The sequence below is a fragment of the Balaenoptera ricei genome, chromosome 6 (assembly GCF_028023285.1).
Source record: "Balaenoptera ricei isolate mBalRic1 chromosome 6, mBalRic1.hap2, whole genome shotgun sequence".
Classification (NCBI taxonomy): Eukaryota; Metazoa; Chordata; class Mammalia; order Artiodactyla; family Balaenopteridae; genus Balaenoptera; species Balaenoptera ricei.
In genome coordinates, this window is record NC_082644.1 from 78,789,069 (window position 1) to 78,814,242 (window position 25,174).

The 25,174-nt window shown below is 39.6% G+C and overlaps 1 protein-coding gene across 9 annotated transcripts in view; it reads left to right on the forward strand.

The window, feature by feature from the left end:
- PCSK5 (proprotein convertase subtilisin/kexin type 5) overlaps window positions 1-25,174 on the forward strand; it is a 464,350-nt gene that overhangs the window by 17,939 nt on the left and 421,237 nt on the right. For all 9 annotated transcript variants that reach the window (XM_059924937.1, XM_059924939.1, XM_059924938.1 and 6 more), the window contains exon 2: window positions 19,977-20,081. In XM_059924937.1, coding sequence (XP_059780920.1) covers window positions 19,977-20,081 — 105 coding nt within the window. The remainder of the gene's footprint in view (window positions 1-19,976; window positions 20,082-25,174) is intronic.

Sequence of the window (25,174 nt, forward strand, 5' to 3'; positions counted from 1 at the left end):
CTTAGATTATGGGGGTAACTGGTCATGGGTCTCCCATCCTCCAGCAGCCTGGTTTGTGCTTCTTCCCTTAGCGACAAGAAGGCATCCCAGCAACCAGAGAGAGAAATTCTCACGTGCAAGCTCTTTTCAAATTTTTGCTCGTGTCCCATATCCTAACATCCCATAAGTCAAAGCAAGTCACATTACCAAGCCCAGCTTCAAGAAGCAGAGACATCTCTTCCTCCACAGAAGGAGATGCCAAGAATTTTGGCCATATTTTGCAGTCTATCACAGGGAGACTGTTAATAAACAATTGAATAGAAAACAAAAAAGTATGTCAACTGGTGGTAAGTCCTGTGCACAGGAAGCAGGGAAGGGGGGATGTCTGGAAAATTTTTTTCAGTTGTAAACAGGATGGTGAGGGAAGTTTTCATGGAGGAGGTGACATGAGAAAAGATCTGAAGAAGGTGAGGTAAAGAAATGAGGCTTCCAGATATCTGGAGGAGGCACATTCTAGTAGAGGAAGAAGCCAGTGTAAAGGCGCTGAACAGGAGAGAGCCTGATAGATTGAAGGATTGGTAAGAAGATGCTGAGCGAGCAAGTCAGGTAGCAGAGAGGTAATAGGGGTGGGTGGGAGAGGTGGGGGAGACTCAGTAGGTCAGTGCTTGTCACAGTTTTTTTAATTGAAGTATACTTGATTTACAGTGTTTCAGGTGTACAGCAAAGTGATTCAGTTATACATATGTATATTCTTTTTCGGATTCTTTTCCATTATCAGTTATTACAAGGTGTTGAATATAATCCTCCGTGCTATACAGTAGGACCTTGTTGTGTATCTGTTTTATAGCTTCTCACATTTTAATGTGCATAAAGTCACTTGGGGATCCTGTTTAAATGTAGATGCTGATTTAGTTGATCGATGGGGCCAGAGGTTCTGTAGTTTTGACAAACTCTCGGGCGATACTATTATGGCTGCTGGCCCTGGGACCACACTTTAGTGCAAGTCTGTGTAGCCTGTGCATAGTAAGGACTGGATTTTCTCTGAGGGAAGAGGAAGGCCATTAGACAGTTTTGAGCAGAGATGTGACCTGTTCCCTACTATGTGATAAGAGACGTTAATTGTTGAGAATGTTAACATCCATAAAGTACACCGGGTGGAAATGTTGTGCAGTCTCAGGTGGAGAGGAACATGGTCTCAATTTAGCCTGCTGTGGCTTTAATCATCTGAATGTCCTTTCCTCTACAGGGCCATTTTCTTCTCCTCTGTTGGTGAACATGAGAGAGACCTATCTCTGGACACCCCCTACCCGACCCCGCTCCCATACCAGATTCGTTCTAGGAGGAACTGGCTCTGTTTTATTGCAGTCACTCAGGTCCTGATTACTGGAGCTGTGCTTACTCAGCCTTTTCTATCCCCCAGCCTCAGTGACCCTGACTCAGTGGCCGTCAATCCCTGGCTCACATTCCAGTCACCCGGGAGCCTTTAAAGGTATCTTCAGTGATTCTGATTAATTGACCTTGTGTGGGGTCTGCGCATCCGTTGTCTTAAATATGCAGCCAGAGTTGACAGCATCCACTGTGCTCAGTTCTTCCTCAACACCTGATAGGCTGGCTGTTTCCCCAGAACTCAGAGCCTCTCTCTCCCCAAGGAAGCCGCTCTCCCTCCACTCTGGTCTCAGCCTTCTCTCTTTTCATTAACATCAAAACACAGGAATCATTAGCTCATTTTCAACTCTATTGCGCTTTGATGATTCCAGCCTCAGTACACAGATTTTGCTAAATTACAGTCTATTTTCTTTTGGACTGGGGGCTGGTCTTTGGATAGCTACACATATATAAGTATTTGTTGATGTTGAAGGTCACAGATTTGTGCTTTTTTATGTAATTTCTATTTAAAGGCCCTGGCCACATAATAAATCTTTAAATGAGCTCCAAGATCTTACTCAGGGGATGGAATACCAGAAGCATGGGCTGAAGATCATTTGGCTCCAGGTTTCATGTTGAAATATCTTCCAATTTGCTTATAGATGTAGTTTCGTACCCCGGCCATGTTGAAATACAATGTCTGTTTACTTTCATCTCATTTCTCATTACTACATTTCACTAGTTATAGTAAGTACACTAGGAATGAATATACATTGTGCATTCTGAAACTCTGGTGGACGGTATAGTTATATTTTTGTATTACACATAAACATTTAAATAAATACGCTACATACTTAAGCATTTCTTTATTTTACAATCCACCAGGCAGCTCAAAATATAGAAATGGGCTGGGGTCTTTCTCAACCTTTGAGAGGTCTTTCTGAAACCCTATGTAACTCCTTAGGAAATTGCTTTTTTTTCCCTTTTAATCCAGTCTGTATGTATATAGGTCTTATTTGAAGGTCTTATTTGTTCTTTAATGCCGTTTTGTTTTCTAATCAGAGTAGGAAATAAAGAAAAATGAAAGGCAGTGCAAAATATTATCTGTAACTTGTGTCACAAATTCGCTGTATCATCATGTACCTGGAATGACTTGTCTATGCATCATTAACTTGTAACAGATTTAAACTAATTATTAACTCAACCAGATGGATTTACTCGAGTGTTATCATAAAGGGCTTTGTGATGGGAGAGTATGATCAAGTTCCATAAAATTTATTGCTTAAATCTTGCTGGATCCAGCATTCCATTAAGGCACTGCCTTGTACATTATCACATCAGATTTGGTTATTCCTTATTGTTGGAAAGAGAGGGTGTGTATGTGTGTGTTTTAATTAATGGTAATTTGTTTGTTTTGAAAGACAAATGCCACTTCCAACAATCTATGGCTTTGGAGGAGTCCTATAATGTTGTCTTCTAAAATATAAATGGCCCCGTTAGGTAGTGAGACCTGTTGGGTTTCAGGTTTGCTAGCAATTGTACCACCTAGCCCCTCATCATAAAGATGAAGAATCTGAGGCCTCAAAAGAAGAGGTATGGCTAGAGCAATGAACGGGCATTTAGCAGACCTGAGTTCTAGTACCTTCAAGCTCTGATTTTAAAGGTGACTCCTGAGAATTGTCTTACTAATAATATAGAGAAGCTTTTCTAGTCATCTTGATCCTTTATAGGAAGAACATATATATCTTTAGTAAGTATTGCTAATAATTTTTGTATTTATCAGGGCCTGTGTCTCTTTAGGAGATATATGAGTGGGGAAAATTTATCAAAGGTGTTTGCATATTTAGGTATGTGGTGTACGAAAAAAATCTCGATTTTGGAGGCAATATTATTTTCCCTACTTCTGTGAAAATCTCATTTTTATACCCTTTTCACTAAACTACCTTGAAACGAAATGTTAGATGTTTTTTCCTGGTTTTGGTACATCAAAAGGTCATTTTTATTGTGGTGGCTGTTTAGTAACGAGGTAAATGATTGATCTAATGACTAAAGCATGAATACCTTGGTTGGTCTCTTGAACCAGAGAGCTGTTTCCTGGGGAAGGTCACAAGGCTTGTTTTGGGAAAGGTGGGTGTAGTGGTCACTTTTGCAAATAGGAATATGACCATATTATAATGGGGGTGCCTTTATCCATGACTGTAACCTAAACTCAGCTTTCCTTGGTGGGTTTATTAAACTGTGTGATGAGGCGTAGGAAGTTAGGCAGTAACTAAAGTAACAGTATAGAGACATTTCAGAATATCTACTGCAGTCACTGTAAGAATTCAAATTAATATGATACATTTGAAATGGGAGTAAATGCTTGTAACTGCCCAAACCATTCTCCGCCCTGGGTCTTTATCACTTTAGTTTATTGGGGCTTTAAACCTATTTCACAATTTAGCTACAGAATGTCGCCATATTTGAGCTAAGAGGGAGGAAAACTTGTGAAGCCTTTTTTTCTACTAAATTGCCTACCTCTATTTGAGCGATACAAATGTAGCAGTCAGGCAATATCCAGTGTTTGGAGTATCAAAATAATTCATGGATTAATTTTTAGTCCTGTGGACACCTCAGATAGAAGATTAATATATATTAAATTCACTTACTTTTTCTTCATTTATCCAGATATGAGATATTTGTCCAGATAAGTATATGTCTTCAGTTACTGCAAAATACTGTAAACATTGCAATGATTCTTTTGGTAAAACACTGTATTTGGTTTATCTTTTATGTCAACAGTAAGTACTTAGGAATGATAGAAGAGAAATACTTATAACTCAGTCTACCTCCTGAGTACATTTTCTTAAACATCACTTCTAACTTTCTATTTTATGGATACAGACATTTACTTGGTAGGCATAATGGTTATTTAAACTCTCTTTTTGGGTTATTTGACATATATTTAAGATCAGGCAAGCTGCTGAGATAAAGGTCAATGGACTTTTTATGTTAAGAAAAAAAAATTTTAAACTTCAGACAAGCTCAGGAATTGCTGAGATAAAGGTATTAATCCTACAGTTAATCATGTTGGAGTTGAAACTTTAATAAGAGTTGAAAATATGACTCTAAGCACAAATTATGATTTTTTTAAAAGTTTGTTTAGGATTTGTATCAAATAGTGAAACTAGCACTGAGCTTAGTGTCAGAAAAATCTTGTTTCTATTACTAGCTCATAGTATAAAGTTGGGTAAATTGCTGAATTTAGCTGGGCTTCAGTTTTATTATTTGGAAAATTAGGGTAATAATTCTTCACTTATTTCACAGTATTCACTCATTCATTTATTCATTCTATAAATGCTTATTGGGTAGCCACTCTGTGCCAGGCACTGTGGTGGGTGCAGCCAATATACCAATATTTTAAAACTTAGAAAATAAACAGCTTGATCAGATGGAGAGGAACTGGAGAAGGTCAGAGAAGCTTTTTTCTGAGGAAGTGATATTTGAGTTAAGATCTAACAGAGGAGAAGGAATTAGGCAATGGGAGATTGGAAAAAAAGGAATGCCAAGACAAATGGAACAGCAAGTGAAAAGGTCCTGAGGCTAGAAAGGAGGCCAGTGGGGTTGGATTGAGTGAAGGGGAGAGGTGTTAGAAGATGACAATAGAAAGGTAAATAGGAGCCAGATCTGGTAGCCCTTCTTGGGCCAAATTAACCATATTTTATTTTTTTAATTAATTAATTTATTTATGGCTGTGTTGGGTCTTCGTTTCTGCGCGAGGGCTTTCTCTAGTTGCGGCAAGCGGGGCCACTCTTCATCGCGGTGCGCGGGCCTTTCTCCATCGCGGCCTCTCTTGTTGCGGGGCACAGGCTCCAGACGCGCAGGCTCAGTAGTTGTGGCTCACGGGCCCAGTTGCTCCGCGGCATATGGGATCTTCCCAGACCAGGGCGCGAACCCGCATCCCCTGCATTGGCAGGCAGATTCTCAACCACTGCGCCACCAGGGAAGCCCCCATATTTTATTTTATTATAAAAATAACAGGAAGTAAATGGCCAGTTTTATAAAGGGGTATACCATTATCTTAATTACTCATAAAAAACAGTGTAAGGGAAAGCACTTTAAAGGTGGAAATATTGCTGTTACCTAGGATAAAACAAGACAAAAACATGTGGCCTGATGAGTTATTGATCCTGTTTACAAAATTGTAAAATTCTTAAAGTGGGCAATGGTGCTAAAACATGCAGATCATCCAAAACACTGGCATTAGTTTTACACGTGTTTTGGGCCAAGTGTATGCATGGAGGTGAGGGGCAACGGATCTACCTTGGTGGTGTTTTGCTTAAACTGATGTTCAGATGTTGTTGCCTGTGAGTATTCATCCACAGAAGAACTGAATGTCAGCTGGGAACTGGCATCAGATTAAATATCTGCCCCTAGATGATTGAAAGATTAGATAGTCCATTTGTGCAGAATTATGAATGTATAGCCCTTGGATATCATGGACAGATAGTATCAATAAAGCAGGACTCCAAGAGGAGACATTGATAATTTAATGCAAATAAAGCCTTGTTTTATAAATTGAGCATATCTGCTGGTATAATTATGATGATATTTGGGACTACTTTATTCATCTTCCCTGTGCTTGATGAACTCTCATTCAGATGGATGAAAATAACATTTTTCTACTAAGGCATCTGTTGAAATATCAAAACATTTTACTTGAAAAGAGGAAGAAAAACATGTTCTGATCTTTACGGCTTGAGGTATTTATTGAAAATTTAGAAATCATTATTCATCCTTTACATGGAAAGAAAAAGCTAAGAAGATACAGTCCACATAAAGTAGAATATGGCAGGACCCAATGGTTATTGGGAGACGACTTTTGATTTTTAATAGTTGCAGTTATTAGTATGTATATCACCTGTGAAACTTTAGTTCTGAAACTTTACTCACTTGGTTATGGAATGAACTGATCTATCACAGATAACTACACCTCTCTTAGTACTGTGAACATTATTAATGTTTTTAATTATCTCCTAGAATTGAGTTTGCATAAAATTCTACTTGAAATCCAATTTCATTTTAAATACAGATTGGGCTCAGAGCGTTTTAAAAGGGTAAAGCCTGTAATTAAAACCCTTTCTTACTATGTAGATTGTATGGGCATATGGCGGGGTAGCTTTGTACTTCATCTTGACTGCATGGGTGGAGATGGACGGCAATGTGCTTGCGTCCTTTTTTGGATGTTTTTTTTCATCAGCCATTCATGATAGCCACTTCCTCATCTCTTGAACTTAGAGTTTGCTGAGCAGGGAAACGACTGGATTCTGATTCACGTTGGGGTGGAGCACATGAATGTGCATTTCTGCTAAGCTCCCGATGAGATGGTGCCAGTACTGCTGGTCTGATGCCTGTAATCCTGGTGCCACACTTCAAGAACTACCGACTTATATAGATTTTTACTTACTTTCAAGGCAGTTATATTAGGTGTAGAGTTAACAGCACTTTGGAGACTGAGCCATTTATGCTTTCTCATCTTTGTTTCAAAATTACCAGCCATATTTTCAGAGTTTACAGTAACTTCAAATGACTCCATCATTTAGCATAATCAGTCATAGTTTGTTGTGACTAAGGTGGTCACGTTCCTGGAAAGCAGGTCTGTACTAAAAAATGTTGCAAGACTTCATTCCTTTGATAAAAGGAAAGCTTTACATATTGTGAATGGTTCTCAGGGTTGCTGTTTGCACTGCGTAATTCCAAATGTTGAAGTGGTTGCTGTGGATTTAGGGAAGCTCCTTAATCAAATAAAGCCAATTTGATAATATATTTTAATCCAAACAGCTTTTTAAACTTTTTGCTTTTCCATTTGCATCACCTTTCCAACTAACTCACTTTGATGACCGGGCTTTCCCCTATGGACATTTTTTTGGGATCAGGTTTATTTGAGGTATTATTTGCATACAGTAGCATTCCCTGTATATTTCTGTAGGTTTGGATGAATGCATATAGTCATGTAAACACCTCCATAATAAAGATACAGAGCAATTCTGTCACCTCAGAAAAACTCCCTAGTGCTCCTTTGTAATCAGCCTCTTGCTTCACCCCCAATTCTTGGCAACTCCTAATGTATTTTCTGGTCTACTTGCCTCTTCCAGAATGTCATATTAGTGGAATATGCATTTATATATAACATTTTGAACCTGGTTTCTTTCCCTTGTTACAATGCATTTGAGATTCATCCCTAATTAATCAATCAATAATGTGTTCCTTTTAATTGATGAGTGGTATTCCATTGTATGGATTCACCGGGTTGTTTATTCATTCACCAGTTAGTTGTAGGCCAGTGGGTTGTTTCCAGTTTTTGGTGATTATGACTAAAGCCACTATAAACATTCATGTGCAAGTTTTTGTATGAACACAAGTTCTTATTTTTCTTGGAGAAAATATTTAGGAGTGGGATTTCTGGGTCATATAGTAAATGAATGTTTAATTTTGTAAGAAACTGCCAAACTGTTTTCCAGATATTCCCAACAACACTGTATGACCTTCCATTTACCTACATCCTCACCATCACTTGGTGTTGCTGTTTTTTTGGTTTTTTAAAATTTGATCTATTCTAATAGTTGTGTATCTGTAATATTTTTACTACAAATGACCAATAGCTGCCTACAGTGGCAGCGCCTCAGGAGCTATAAAAGTAGGACCCAGGGCTTCCCTGGTGGCGCAGTGGTTGAGAATCTGCCTGCCAATGCAGGGGACACGGGTTCGAGCCCTGGTCTGGGAAGATCCCACATGCTGCGGAGCAACTAGGCCCGTGAGCCACAACTACTGAGCCTGCGCGTCTGGAGCCTGTGCTCCGCAACAAGAGAGGCCGCGATAGTGAGAGGCCCGCGCACCGCGATGAAGAGTGGCCCCCGCTTGCCGCAACTAGAGAAAGCCCTAGCACAGAAACGAAGACCCAACATAGTAATCAATCAATCAATAAATCTTTAAAAAAAAAAAAAAAAAAAAAAGCCTGTGCCTTTAAAAAAACCATATTAAAAAAAAAAAAAAAAAAGTAGGACCCAACCTCACATCTGCCTAGATGGAGAAATTCTCACCTGGCTGGATACCTCACTCACCTGTCATCTGCCATTGGCTACAGGTGCTGTTGCTTATCCCCTGCTCTGGGCCCTGTTTGTAAGTTCACCACCCTGCAAGTGTTAACCCTGCCAGTCCCCAGGAAGGACCAAGATAGGGACAAAGGAACAAGGCATCTCTGAACAGCCATTAGAAAAGACACGGAGCTTCTCCATCTAATAAGTTTTTTAACTGAGAGTGACAAGGCCATCAACTGTCTTGAGCACACATAGTTTCTATCACATGTTCTTTTTTTTTTTTTTTTTAACATCCTTATTGGAGTATAATTGCTTTACAATGGCGTGTTAGTTTCTGCTTTATAACAAAGTGAATCAGCTATACATATACATACATCCCCATATCCCCTCCCTCTTGCGTCTCCCTCCCACCCTCCCTATCCCACCCCTCTAGGTGGTCACAAAGCACCGATCTGATCTCCCTGGGCTATGCGGCTGCTTCCCACTAGCTATCTATTTTACATTTGGTAGCTATCACGTGTTGTTAAACGTGTCATTTAAAATTCTGTAGAGCTCAGAATAGCCTCTGTTTACCAGTATGATAAAATATTGGAAATTACTAATCTGGTTATACTAAATACATTTTTCTAAAAAAATTTTTTGGGGGAGAGATGGCTTTTGAAATAATTAAGGGGATGAATAAAAGAACAAAACATACCAGTTACATGAGTGCTAAAATGAAATTAATTAGATATTTTCTCATTTAAACATACTTTAATTAATTAGATAGGAATAATTGAATGGAGATTGCAGAATTCAGAGTAAATTGCTCTATTTCTGCAGAATGAGATGGATGGATTAGAATAGTGGTTGTTCACCTGTAGAATCACTTAGAATGCTTTTTAAAAGAAAATACTCATGCCCTGGCTTTTAACTCAGATCCTTATGTCAGAATCTCTGGGGTGGACATGGGGGGAAACGAACACTTAGTATTTTTTTTTTAGCCTCCATATTATTCTAATGTTTAGCAAGGGTTGAGAATCATTGAATCTAAAGAGAAAATTTACTGTTCCTAGGGTAATTCTAGAAATGTTGCCACCTATCAAAATAGGTACTATTTTGTGTTTGTTTCCATATAGTACATGGAAATGCTTTCAAGTTGCAAAAGTGATCAATAATGAAAAGAATAATACAGATCTAAATATAGGCTGTGTGTGCTCTTTCTCGCTCAGCCTTTCTTAGACTTTTACTTCGTGTGTGTGTGTGTGTGTGTGTGTGTGTGTGTGTGTCTTATAAGCAGGTGGAATAGTTTAAATATTAAACAATAATTTCTTTCAGTTTCTCCAGAAATTACTTACAGATGAGTTTTTAAAAGCTCTTGGAAAGAATAACTGACTATAAATAGCAGTAATAAATGTTTTTATCTGAGGAATATAGTACACGGATTATATTACATTAAGGATAAAATTATTCATTTTGAATGCAAATGGATCAAAGAAAATAAAAGCCTAATGCCATTTACAGTTCATTCTTAAATAACTGTTCCAAACATGTTATACGTTGAATGTTAAACCCCGTCCTTATCTATAATAGACTAATATGAAAAATTATTTCAGTTCTCTTGGGAGAAATATTCTGATTCAATAGGGAAAATGTAAATTTCAAACTTGCAGTTGACACAGTGGGGTTGTCAGAGTCAAGTCAGAATGTTATCTGCATCTTAGCAGGGTCTTTGTCTTGTTCACTCTGTCTCCAGTGTCTTTGGATCAGTGCTTGACATAGAGTATGCTCTCAGTAAATAAGTGAATGTCTTGGCAGGCTGTAAATGTATAGCGTAGGATATAGAAAATGACATTCAATATTCAACAGAAATGTAAATTTCTATCATTTACATTTAAGAAATTAAACTATAGACTGGAGGAGAACCAAATTAAAAAGGGCATCTGAGGATTTTTCAGTTGGCCAAGTTCATTCAGCTAAAAATATTTCAATTCTAAGCTACTTCTAATAGAAATACATTGCCCAGGGAGGTCATGGGATCATGACTCCATCCTGGCTCCACCATACCTAGAGTTGAGCTGTGTTATGTTCTGGGTTCCAAGTTTTCTGGGAAGGCGTTATGGATGTTGGCACGTCTAGGGGAAGCAACCTTGCGAAGGCTTGTCACATGAGAAAAAAACGGAAAAGCTTGGATGTTCAGCCAAGAACAGGGAAGACCCAGTAGGGACGTGTTGGCTGTCTGGCATGCAGAAGCGGGATGACCCTATTGGGTTGGCCTCACGAGCTAGAACCAGGAAGGAGGAGTGGATTTAGACTAATTATCTGGAAGAACTTCCTAACAAATGGACTGTCCCAGAAAATGCAGTGCTCTATGTTTAAAGGTTGAAGAATGGATTCCTGCATTCAGTGAGGAAAGGCAGATCAAAATCCTGTTAAGGTCTTCTCCAACTCTGATATTCTCTGATTTGCTTCAAGGGAAACTTCCTGTCCTGTGTGAATAGCGGGGTAGACTGTAGGTTTCTCACTTGAACTTGGGAAAATCTGGTGCTCACTCTGTTTTTTCTGTCTTACATTTTCTTGGTGAAATTGCTGTATCCGTTTCTTGCTTGCTTGGGATTTGTAGGCAGGATGTTTTTGATCACCTGCTTTTAAGATGAACTATTGGGACCTAGATTCTGCTATACTCTGCTGATCAGGTAGCTTTAGAATAAAATAATGAGGCCTCATCTTGGTGAGGGCAAAGGAGTGGGATGGGGTGGGGATATTTGAGTGTGCATACTGAATTAAATGTGGTGATAGAAAACCCTTTGAATAAATTTTAAATAAAAAACAAAGTGCTATGACTAGAAAAAGCTTAGATTTTGGAAATCAGACTCAGACATTTCCTCACTTGGGCATGTTACTTAGCCTCTCCCAGGTTTGGACTGTTTCCTTCTCCATAAAATTAGAATAATTCTCCTTCCTTTGCAGGGTTGTTGGAGAGATTGGAGATAATGTAGGAAAGCATCAGTAAGTGGTACCTATTGTTATTAGTAGTATTAATTATACATTGGCTTTGAATAAACAAGCCGCTTACTGGTTCTCTTTTGCTGGGCCAGTTGCTTTATCTTGCTTTTCAGTTTGTTTTGAGGATTAAGCAAGAGAATGCTAACAAAGTGCTGAGCAGAGTACTGGGCTGATACTAATCACTATTATTATACTGGTATAGCTACTTAGAAATTGATAACTGAATACCCAGAGAGTCCTGAAAATTATGAAGAATAAACAGGCTCCAAATACAAATAGTCTAGTTTCGTTTCCTTTGCTTCTCATGGATGTCTACTGACATACCAGTTCTACCTAGTATTAGTTTCCTCTTGCTGCCGTATGTAACAAATGATCACAAACTTAATGGTTTAAAACAACACAAAATTATTATCTTTCAGTTCTGGGGCCAGAAGTCCTAACCTAAAATGAAGGTGTCATCAGAGTTGCGTTCCTTCCAGAAATCCTAGAGGAGCCTCATCTCCTTGCCTTTTCCAGCTTCCAGAAGCCACCAGAATTCCTTGGCTTGTGACCCCGTCCTCCATCTTCAGAGCCAGCAACATAGCATCTTCAAATCTCTGTCTCTCTCTTTTCCTTCTTTTTCTTTCTCCCTCTCCTTCTCCCCATCTCTGATCTCTGTTTCCGTCTCTCTCTGTGCTTCTGCCATCACATCTCTCTGACTTTGCTCTTATAAGGACTCTTGTGATCTCGTCGGGCCCACCCAGATAATCCAGGATAATCTCTCCATGTCAAAACCCTTAATTTAATCACAGCTGCAAAGTCCGTTTTGCCATATAGGGTGGCATAGTTACAGGTTCCGAGGATAAGGATATGAACATTTTTAGGGGGCCGTTATTCAGCGGTCACATTCCTGCATATCTGAGAAAGTTGCTCTAAAATCATAGAGATTATACATCTTTCCTTGAGCATCCTGATGAAAAAAAAAATGTAGTTCTTTTGCTCTGAATTCATGTATTCTAATGTCATTCTCTGAAGAGCTGAGTGATTGACTTGAAACTAAAGTCTAAGGAAGACATTTTTCATGTCATTTGTGGTGTTTCATGGAGTAACATCCAGGATGCTTGGTGCCAGGTATTGTACTTGTTAAGCTTAGAATGCCCCTTGAACTTCAAGGTGAAGGTGTACCTTAAAGATAATTTCTCACCTAAAGAAGACACTAATGTAAGTTCCTTGGGGTCAGTGGTAGAACAGGAAACAGAGACCAAGTTCCTTGCCCCCCACAGAGGACAAGAATGGGCTCTTTCTCACTCTCAAAGATGCTTGTCAACACTTTCTCTTTTGGATCTGCTCAAAGAAGATAGAAATATCCCTAGAAAACATCCCCTCTGTGTACAACTCTTAGGAGCACAGTCTTCTGTGTAATTGCTTTAAATTCATCCTTAGAAACCTTTTATTTTAAACATCTTTTGGAGTAGTTGAGAACATATGCTCTGGAGTTAGGCTGCCCAGAATCAACCTGAGCTTGGCCCTTTGCTGTGTGGCCCTAGGCAAGTTCTTAAACTTTGTGAGCTTCTGCTTACGTGCATATAAAATGGAAATCGTGATACCTACTTCATATGGTTGTGAGGACACAGTGCAATGATGCTGGGCACTTAGTTTGTACTTCATAAATATTAGCAATTCAACAGATTTCTGTAGTTAGTTGCCTTCTAATTTAATATTTAATAAATTCAACAGCCTTGTTATAAATATCACTTTTTTTTTTTTTAAATATTTATTTATTTATTTATGGCTGTGTTGGGTCTTCGTTTCTGTGCGAGGGCTTTCTTCTAGTTGTGGCAAGCGGGGGCCACTCTTCATCGCGGTGCGCAGGCCTCTCACTATCGCGGCCTCTCTTGTTGCGGAGCACAGGCTCCAGACGCGCAGGCTCAGTAATTGTGGCTCACGGGCCCAGTTGCTCCGCGGCATGTGGGATCTTCCCAGACCAGGGCTCGAACCCGTGTCCCCTGCATTGGCAGGCAGATTCTCAACCACTGCGCCACCAGGGAAGCCCTAAATATCACTTTTGTTCAGTGATTCCAATAGGTCATTGACTATGATGAAATAAGAGAGGGAAATACAAAGGCAGACTTTGGTGATTAGGTGGTTGTTGGTAGTAAATTATTAATTTTCAGATATGTTTACATGTAATAATGTCATTCATTCATTCAACCTTTATTAAGTATAAAGTGTATGTTATATGTTAATGTTGTATCACAGAAAGGGTTATAAAGAGATTTGCAAGAAGCCTTCCCTAAAGTTTAGAGACATGCTCACTGCTGCTTTGATTTCCTGAAGATCAGGGACCGTTCATTCATTCATTCATTCATTCTAACATTTATTGGGTATGCCTGGCACTGTTAATAGGAGCTAAGTCTAATTCAGCAGTGAATAAAACAAAAATTCCTGACCTATGGAGCTAACATTCTAGTAGGGGAAGACCAGCAATAAATGGGACAAATAAAGAGAATATATAATATGTTAAGTGGTGATAAATGTGAAGGGGAAAAATAAATCAGGGAAGGGTCAGTGGGGTATGCTGGAGACAGCAATTTAAAATTGGGTGGTCAATTCGGTGGAAATCTTCCCTGAGAAGAGAGCATTTGAGCAAACACCTGAAAGCAGAGAGGATGTGAGTTACGGAGATTTCTAGAAGGGCATTCTGGGCAGAGGAAAAGCAGGCGCAAAGGCCCTAAAGTTGGAGTATTCTTGGTGACTTTGGGGAAAGCAATCATGGCCACCTTCTCTTTGATTCTCCTCTGAATGTTATAGAGTCTGAAATACAGAAGGCAAATAATTACAATGGTTTTAATATTCTCAGGGAAGTACAAATGAGGCATCACAGTCAAATTTTAATGAAGGGAAATCAGTATATCCAGGTGGTGCTTCTGTAGCTTTCTGTCTGAATGGAATTTAGCAAGCAGGAGTTTCAAACTTTAACTCCTGGATGTTGGAGATTGATCGGCAAGAACAATTGTCTTGGTGACTTGGTTCCTCCCCACCTCACCTGAGAGGGTGGGAGGAGATCTGAGCTGAAGAACCCCAGGTCACTGGGTTCTTGCGTTTCCCAATCTCTGAATCATTCTACAGATGGGAAAGAGAACCAGAGATCAGTAGAGGAGATATAACTTTTGAACTCACCATTATTGTGGTATAATTTATATACTCCCCATCGCAGCCACTTTTGTGTAAGATTGGATGAGTGTTGACAAATGTACATACCCTGGGTTGTGCTGATAAATACTAAACAAGTGACTGATCAGGGAAAAAAGAAGCCCTAATTTGTAGCCTTTGCCAATTTTTCCTGATGTGTTAAAAACTTCCATCATTGTTGATGTCAAGTCATCAATGTGATGTCCCTGCAGAGGGTGTTGGGAAAAGATGCAATTGGATCTTCTGGCAAGCCTGCAATGAGCTGGTTCCAACATGCTGGAGCACTTACCACTGATGGAATTACCACCATAGTCATGATATAGAACATTTCCCAAACTCAAAAGTTTCTCCAGGCTTTCCCCAAGGTTATCACTGATCTGTTTGCTGTCATGATAGAGTAACTGTCCTAGAACTTCCTACCAATGGAATCATACAGTGTATCCTCTTTGTGTCAGCATGCTGTTTTGACCTTCATCCATGAAGCTGCATGCATCAGAGTTTTGTTCCTTTTTATTGCTGGGCATTCCATTCTATAAATATACCACAATTGATTTATCCATTCACTTGTTGATAGACATTTGCATTATTTCCAGTTTGGGGCTATTATTAAGAAAGCTGCTATAAGCATTTGTGTATGAGTTTTCTTTGGAAATAGGTTTTCATTTCTCTTGGCTAAATACTGTAAATGAAATGGCTGGGTCATGAGGAGGATGTATGTTTCATAAGAAATTACCAAATGATTTTCCAAAGATGTTGAACCATTTTCTACTCCCGCTAGCAATGTATGAGAGTTCCAATGCTCCGTAATCTCATTAAAAATGGGTATTGTCTACCTTTTAAATTTTAGCCATTTTGGTATGTGTATAGTGCTATTATGATTTTAATTTGCATTTGAGCATCTTTTTACATGCTTATTGGCCATTTGTATATCTTTTGTGAAATGTCTGTTCAAACTTTTGCCCATTAAAAACATTTTATTTGTAGGCTGGTAGTAAATAACTTTTCGAAAAGGAGTACAGAATTTGGGGAAATCTGTAAGTTGGACAAGGCAGGAGGGAAAACAAGGCAAACAAGCAGCCTGAGAGAGGTGACAGGTTCATTGAGGTGGCCACAGTGCTTTATTCAATGAGTTAGATAAAGCATGTAGACTAGTTCCTGGCACAGAATAAATGTAGATATTATTATTATTAACTTTAAAATTATATTATTAAATAATATTAAATATTACTATTTATTTTAACAGCAAAGGGAAGCCACTCAAGGATTTGAAGCAGGCGTATGAACTATGACAGTCAAATGTACATTTTATAACCTTATCCTGGCTACTGTATAGAAAGTCTTAAGAGAGGAGGTTGGTGTGAATTGCTGTGAGAAGCCAAGAAGCCAGTGTAGTCATCTAACAGGATGTTAGAGCAGACACAGTGGGTCATCCGTAGCCTGTGGCTCAGTGGTGCCTGTAGCCCATGACTCAAGAGGTACCTACCTTTGAGGATCTCTAAGTTGTGCAAGATTGTATATATATAAAGCTACTTTTTCAGAAATTCTCATCTGTCCAGTTTGGAATATTCAGGGGAGCCAACTACTGAATCCACTGCTTGGTCTGCTTTGGAAGGCATTCAGTATTGACTATTAAATAGCTTGGAGTATCAATCAGGAGGGCCAAGTTTTCAGAAAAGGCCCCCAAAACCACACCACAGAATGGGCCTCCACCAGAGCTGCTGCTTCTGCCTCAGTGAGGAAGCTGAGGAAGGAGGAAACTACCCTATGATGCCCCTGTAGTTCTTCTAAAATCTCTTACCAACTGACTGACAAAATAGGATGTGCAAATGAATGACCAGAAAGCTAGCAACCAGGTACTAAGACCTTTAGCCACAGCCACCACTAAACACATAAATGCCTCCAAGAGCATGCTTCACGATGCCACGGTCTGCCTTTGATTGGTAGAACCTTAATCACATTCAGAACCCTGGCTGCATAGAATTTAGCTCTGCAGTATAGGAAGGCTCACTAGAAGGATGTCGGAATGTGTCTCGTGAGCCCATCGAAGGGATGCACCATGAAACTTAACTAAATTCACCCCGATGCTAGGCATTCAACAAAGGTTTACATTTTACCACCTCACAATACCAGCTGTGTACATTTGGGCACTACCAGAGCCTCAATAGCCTCCTTTATCAAATTGGAGGTAATAATATTTGTCTTCAAAAGCTCTTGGGGAGATGAAGTTAAATATAATAACATGCGGAAGAGCAGCAAGTTGCTTGGCATGTGGCAGGCATTCTGTAATTGAGGCATCAGCCAATCAGTGAACACCATTCCATAACCCTATAGAGGAAACAGAATCCCTGAAAGATGGAGATTATAAATAGAGTGTACTGCTCAAGAGATTTAATGGCCCAAATAGAAGTGGCCCTTGTATCAGTCCCATGGAATTGGGGGAGCGTATTTGCCCCTGGAAAAGTAGGTGGGATTTGTGTGTGTGCTATTTCACATGTTCATTTGTATTATTTTTTTCATTTTTGGTTAGTTTAATTTAAAAAAATAATGCAGCCACATAAATAATGAAAAGAAAATCCCTCTTTTCCAGTGTGTCAAGTTTCTTTCCTGAAATATCCTGTGCATATAAGCACACATGTCATCTAGAGTCTTCCTTTTTTCTCCTACAAAAATTGGGTCATATTATATGCTTCTTTTGCACCTGTATTTATTTATTTCTTTATTTATCCACTACCTTGGAGACAATCCATTTCAGTTCACATAGAACCAATCACCTATTGATGGCAGCTAGGTGTTTGCATTCTTTTGCTTTTACAAAATTTGCTCTAATTAACATCCATCCTTTTACGTAAATGACTATACCTATAGAATAATTTTAAGAAGTGGAAAGGCTAGGTCAAAGGTTAAGTACTGTGTATAATTTTATTGATATTGCCACATGGCTCTCCAAATACTTGTACCATGGTACGCTCTTTACTGATCCTGTATGAGCTGCATTTGTGCCTACATCCTTGCCAACAGTGTATCATCAACCCTTTAGATTTTTGCCAGTGAAATAAGGGAAGTGAAATAAGGGAGGTGATACCAGGGCAGATTAAGAGGAATCCTGCCAAGAGACAGAGGTGAGGGATTAATTAGAGGATAAGAGGTGAGGGAAGGTAGGATTTAAATATAAGTTTAGAAGGGAAACTCATAACCTTCTGCCACTTACTATGTGATGGGCAGTGACTTGACTAGGCAGGGTACCTGCTATTACATTCAGTCCTTATAACCACACTAACCCATAAACACTATTATCCCCCATTAGACTCTGACATCCATTCTCTGTCCACTGTACCTCCTGTGTCCTTATTCCACAGTTGAGGAAACCAAAGCCCAAAGAGGTTAAGCGATGTATCCAAAATCCCAGAGCAAGTTAAGTCAGGACAAGGGTTCCACTTTCCAGCTCCATGTACACTGCATTAGGCCAGCATTCTGGTGTGTACCATTGAAGCCACAAAGAATCTGAATATTTCTTCAGGGTGTATTTCATCCACAGTTTGAGTTTAATAGTTGAGTTGAATTCAGTCATTTCCTATAGTTGAAGAGGTTCCATAATAGTTGAGTGGACGTGATCTTAAATGTACTGACATTTTTCACGTTGATAAAAAGTTCTTCCTCAGAGATTCTCTGTTCCTTTCCACAAAAACTACTGTATTTACTCAAGGAGCATTCTTGACAGAAACTACATGAGGTGAAAGCTCTAAGCTTCTTGGGATTTTAAGATTTCTGATAGAGGATTATGCAGCCCCTCCTGAATTCTACCCCTACTCCTCTGGAATTTTAAAGTTGGCCTGTAAAACCCTCCTTGAAACACCCTTGGAGACTGGGACTGGCACCTGTGCCCTCTTCCTCATTGTTTTCTACTGCTTCAGAGTCCAGAATCATTGAGATTAGAGGTTTCAGCTAGGATTTCCTCATTTCCTACTTGTTTTCAGAGTCGAGGATCTCTTCTGTGTACATCTGGGCAGTTCCACTTGAATCAGAAATGGGAGACTTCAGACATTCAAATTTAATGAAGATAAGAAACATTCAATTAGAGCATGAAGTCCCAGTGAGGAGATGACTCTTAAGTGGCACAGAAATTTGGTTGATCATCCTTATTGGAAGGGTGGGACGATGATTGAGAATGTGATGGAAAGATGGGAATAAAAAGTAAACCTTTTATCTGAAAAAATTAAGCTGGGGCAATGACTTTTTTTTCTTTTTTTTTGTTAATTAAGAAGGCCTAACTTTTCAATTGTCCTAATTGGAAAGTATCCTGATGGTGGTCATTCTTTTAGGGTAGAGCAATGGTGTTCTGGAGGAATAGCCCTGAATATATTTGCCCAAAGCGAGTAAAGTGTCAGTGGTAAAGAATGGAATTTGAGAGCTGTAGTGATCTGAGAAATGAACTGGCTTGAAGTCCGACTTTATAGATAATGAAACTGAGACATAGTAAGTATATGCGATTTAGCTAAGAAGACACTTCTGGTGACCATCAGCCAAAACTAGAACCAAGCTCTCCTGCCTTAGCTCATTGTATGGTTTAATTTCCATTATGTGATCCACATTTCACAATCTGCTGAAAGAATATGATTGTTTGGAATTGTGTTAGTTTGTTTTCTTAGAATGGACAGGGATTTATTTTTACAGCTATCCTAAACAGACCTGTTTTTAACTAAAGAAAGGGGTACATAAATGAGAAAACTAATTTGTTAAAGAAATGGTTAAGATAAAGTCGATTGAACTATTTTCACACAGGAAGCTTAGCTGATAGGTAGGACATGTGATCTTTGTTTTGTTTTAGAAATTGCCATTCATTCCACTTTTAGTTTTGCAACACATGAATAAGAGCTATGTATTTATACTGTCTACTGAAGCCAGGAAACAAACTAAGTAGTGTTTTCTTTGCGGATGATCAATTGCTTAGGACTTGTTTCAAATTAATGATATAAATAATCTAACAAGGTCTTTCATTGTACATTTCTCAGAGCAAACAAAATGCGATGTGTTTTTATAACCAGATAGCTATTTGATTTTTTTTTCTCTTTCATACATTTGGATATAGATTGATATAGAATTACTTAAAATGCTGCATATAAATTAAACATTAAAAGGGAGATATGGAGAGCCCAAGGTGCCCCATTATAATCTTTAGTTCCACGGTCACCGCCTCAAGGACACTCCATTTCATATCACATGTCCTTCTTTTGAAAAGTGATCACCAAGGTTCAAGTAACATTTAAGCATGGCCAGCAACTGCATAATTTATGGACCTTTTCTTTTTTTTGCTTTTGTGTTCTTATTTTAATGAAAAACCAGGAAAACAGAAGACTTTTCATACGTTAACTCTCTTACATTCTTTCCCTCCTGCCTTTGCAGATCGGGGCCCTGAAGGATTACTACCACTTCTATCACAGCAGGACGATTAAAAGGTCAGTTCTCTCAAGCAGAGGAACGCACAGTTTCATTTCAATGGAACCAAAGGTAAGAAGAACCAGTTGGGTGGGGACCAAGAGGCAGAGCTTCTGCATTTTTCATTGGTAACATCACACTAGGAACTGGTGACCAGCATGAAAGCTTAAATTTCAAGAGCTGTCATAGTATCCTTTGGTCCAATATCTTTGCTTCCTCTTGAGACCAAAAATAGGCAATGGCTTGATTTTTTATCGAAGTGCCCTTATCATCCCAGTTGTAGAACAGCCCAGGGGTATCAGAAGTAGGAGTTGTCATGGAGAAATGAGAAGGAGTGTATGTGGGGACAGATAGGGATGGATTCAGAAGTAATGAAGTCTTAAGAAGACCATACCATCTGCCTATTTGCATACAGATCTGAGGTTCTATCTGAGCTCTGTAGAGGGGTCTCTTCCAGAACCCTTAGGCCTCAGGTCACCACGAATCCTTGCAGTTTCAGTGCGCATTAATAGAGCCATGCCACTGGTGGCCCAGGGACTAGACCATGTCTGAGACAGGAGGGATTCTGAGCACAGAAGGAACAGAAGCTGGCTGTGCTCCTCTTGGAAGCTCAACAGGGATCTTTCTTACACATTGTCTTGACCCCAATCCTTTTGGGTTGTACAGAAAGCATACTTCTAGGAGAACCTAGCAGAAGATATGTCATGTCTAGATTCTCCCAATCCATTTTGGTGAGGCAGGGCAGCTTTGAAATGGGAGATAGGAAGCTGGAGGGTGTTGGGGACAAACAGACTAATAACTGGCAACTAAAACTCTGAGGATGAGTTAACCCTCTGTCCTTATTACGCTGGAGGAAGGGATCGACTCTGACAGAGAACTGCTTGGCCTCCCAGATGTGACGAGTAAAGAGGGAGAGAGGGCAGCAGTACCAGCCTGCCCTGGTTCCTCTGTGGATTCACTGTTTGTTATTTACTGATCAGGAAGGGTTGTCTTTTCCTCATTATGGTTTGGGTTTATCATATGAGCTCATTTTCAAATAAATTGGTCAACAAGCCTCTACCAGTGAGCATGGCAATCTCTCCTAGAGATTCCTCGAAAATGATATTCCTTATTAAAGCAAAAAGGTCCCTATTTGAATTAATATGCAAATCAGATTGGCCATTTGGAGTCCTGTCCTCGGTTATGTGCCACAGTTCTCCTTGTTTAATTTTTGTCTGGAATATTATCACACAGTGTTCATGACTGTGAAATTGTATCTTGGTGGTTAGAAAAAGCACATTTGTTGTAGGGCCCAATTTTCTGTGGATTATAGGAACATCCCCTGATACTTAACACTCCGGCAGCCTGTGGATTATATATATATTGTCCCTTTATCTCTATTCAGAATTAAATGTTACTGGAAAAGCAATCTGTTAAGATGTTCTTGAATTAGCGAAGTTTTCGAAGCAAAGTCACTTTTTTCATCTGTTACCTTTTTCCAAGCTTTCTTGAACTTTGGTCATTTAAATGATTTTAATTTCAGACCTCACGTGCATAGTCCATGTGAATTTGAAAAACCGAGTACTAAATGGTTTGGGAGGTAAGAACAGAATTGAATACAGAGCTATTTCATGCCTTAACGTTCTCTTGGTTGAGAACGGAAGCTTGGTCTTCCATTCTTCTTATCTCAGTGCATCAAATAGCTCATGCAGGACCCAGTGGAGACCTCAGATGCTGGGACACATAGTGCCTGGCATGTTTGTCCTTCCCCACCCAGCCCAGAGGAACAGAGCCAGTTCAGGCCAGCCCCAGGGTACATGCTTAGTTCCTCTTCCTCCTCCGTATAAAGAATACCCTAGGATAGGACTGCACCTTGCTCCTCACTCCTCATTCTGGTGCCACCTGCACCTCATTGCCGCCCAGCTGTTTATACAGAAGGGCCACCGTTCTACCAACTTTGCAGATTGGGGATTGCCTGCAGTTTCTTTCAGATATTTCTTAAAGTCCGATCATTCCTTCCATTGGCCATTTCTTGAGCGTCTAATATATGCCAGGCCCTGTGTTAGGCTCTGGGGATTTGCGGATAGGGTGGTGCCCTCAGGGAGCTCTCTGCAGCCTCCCACAGTAGCTTTCGGGGAAACACAAGACGTTACAATGCTTCTCAGTGTTGGGGATGGAAGAGCAAAGGAGATGGGGGTCTACTACATTCCTCCTCCTTCTCCAGCTCCCTCCTCGAAAAGCTCAGGCCCACTTAGGTTAAGTTTCCTTTTTAATTTAGAAAAAAAAAGCAACAAACGTTATTTACAGAGAAGTTGCAAAAACGTTATGAGGAGTTCCTATATTCACTTCCCAGATTCCCCAAATGTTAACGTTTACATTTTACATCTCGTCAAACTTACTTGGTCATTTTCTCTCTCTTCTCTCTATACACATGCACACATAGCTCTGTATATAAGTTTCTTTTTGAAAATTTGGCTGCGAATTGCAGATATGATGCCCCTTTAACTCTAAATACTTCACTGTGTATTTACCAAAACCAAGGACGTTCTGTTATATAACTGGGAGTACAATGGTTAACATTTTGGTAAAATCTGGATATTAACATTGATTCAATATTATAATCTAATCTACAGATTTTATTCAGATATTGCCAGTTGTCTCTTTTCTGGGGCAGGATCACATCAGTTGTCATATTTCCCAAATCCCCTTGGTATACTCTGTCATACTTTCATTTTCTTCCCTCCCCTCCCCTCCCCCTTCCCCTTCCCTCCCCTCCCCTCCCCCTTCCCCTTCCCTTTCCCCTTCCCCCTCCCCTTCCTCTTTCCTTTCCTTTTCTTTCATGATCTAGAATTTTTTTGCAGAGTACTGGCCACTTATTTTGTAGAATCTCTCAAGTTGCATTTGTCTGTTTCTTCATGATTAGCTGCAGGTTTGGCGAGAACACCAGAGAAGTGCTGTGTCCTTCCCAGTGTGTCAGATCGGGAGGCACATGACATTGACATGTTTCATTGCTGATGATTTGACTTTGGTCACTTGATGAAACCTGGTGTCTGCCAGTTTCTTTATTTTAAAATACGATTTTCCCCCACCTAATTAATAAGCGTTTTGTGGAGAAAGACTTTGAGACTATGTAAATTTCTACAGGCTGACTTTTTATTTTTCCCTCCCAGCAGATCTCATGGGGAGTATAAAGTATCCACACAACTTGCTTCCTTAGGCAGGTCTCCTTTTCTTTAATCTTGGGGGTGTGTGTGTGGTGGGTGATTTGTGTGCCAGAGTGGAGGCACATTTGTGATTAGGGGGACGGGACCATGTGAAATGGCTTGGTGGAAAACATTGGTGATGCGTGAAGTTATTTTTGTTCCTCATCTTCTCCAGAAAGGGAAAACACACATGGGTGAATTGCAGGGAATACACACACTCAACAGATCCTGGCTTTTACTTGCTGGAGTAAATTGCATGGCTCCTTCTTCCCCCTGCTATTGTTTTTACTTAGAGGGTTCTAAAGAAGGAAATGCAAAAAGTAGCAACATTGTAAGAACAACCCTCCTGGTGCTAAGAAAATGCTGTGGTCAGTTGGGGCACATGAGCCCGGAGAACAAGAATAGACTGGATTCCCATATGTTAACAGTATGTTATGATTAGCTTTTAAATGACAGGAATCCGCAGACTTCTAAGACAGCATCACAACACAATAATAACACAGTTTGGCAAAAAGTGTTGGTACAATATTACAGCAGTTAGAAGGGTGAGTCTTACAATGTTCTTGACTCACCAACTTCTCTCCAAGAGACCTAGGTTAAATTTGAGAAACAGCAGTCTTGAATTAAGGTTTTCAGAAGCTTCTCATTAATCTGCTTAGAAATCTTTGCCATCCCTGTGGCATTTTGGTCAAAAGGGCGGTATCTACAGGAGCTCTTTGGAATAAAAGTTCTTTACAGCTCTTTAACTGCCCATGCAGACATGGGCGGGGGTGGAAGAGATACTTTTCTTTCGTTCTTCTTACCCAGAACAGAAAAATCAGAAGCCTACATTTTCCATTAGAGTAGGCTTTCAAAAATAAAGAACATAAACTGTCCTTCAGTTAGCGCCTATGTCCTATTCATGTGTAGTTTGATATACGAGCCCAACTTCTACCCTTGCCCATGAGGTTTTATCTTGAAGATTCTGGCCTTTTAATCTCTTATCTTTTCCAGTCCTTTTTTCTGTCTTCAAATATATTTAAAGATCAATTTTTATCTAAATCTAGGATAGAATTACCTTCTGCTCTGGGCTCAGGGATGAGCAACTCTCCTGCCATGTTTTTTCCTAAAGTTCAACTTATCAACCCGCCTCATCACGTGGATGTGTATGGCTGTGTATCTCAAATATGGAAAAACTATTGATATAGTATTATTTATTGCAGAATCATAGGCTCCTTAGAATTAGACTTCTCTCCTTCCTATCCAATGCTAACATACCCTCTGTCATATTCCTAAAAGGATTATTTTCAGATCTGTTAAACATGCCCAATGACAGAGAGCTCAGTACTGGACAAGGCAAACATTTCTATAATTAAAGGGATTTAACATGCTGAGCTAAAATTTGCTTGTCTGTAACTTCTATCCATTGATTGGATCTACTTCTACCTTCCAGACTTACACATAACAGCTCTTTAAATATTTGGAGCCCCTCTCTTAGTCTCCTGGAGCAGCAATTGTCCCTCTGTCAGTGTGGCCCAGAATTAAGTTCAAGGCTTTAGCTCACAGAGAGACTGCTCATTTGTTACATTTATATGTAAGCCATTTCCTCTAAAGAGAATTTTAGAGCAGGGCACGCAACCACTGTACAGTGACAGCTAAAGGGCTGTAGGAAAAGGACAGGAAGGTGGAAATGAAGTAATTAGAGGTAATTAGCAAGATCAGATAGAATCAAACCTGTGAAACAAGAAAGGGAAGTTCAAGTTCCTGACTAATCCCTGTTGGTACCTATTGTGTCTAGAATTTGATTTTCAGGTGACTGGAGTTTCTCTTTTTGCCTCAAGGGTGAAGACGATGTGATGGAGTAAAGTAAGGGTGCAGGAGTACTTCACTGTACGTAATGGTCATGTTCCCGAAAAGCTGTACAAATCTACTTCTTATCAGTCAAACCTCATTTCCCCAGGGATTCACCTTATAATTTCAGAATCAGTTGATCTTCACTGAGGA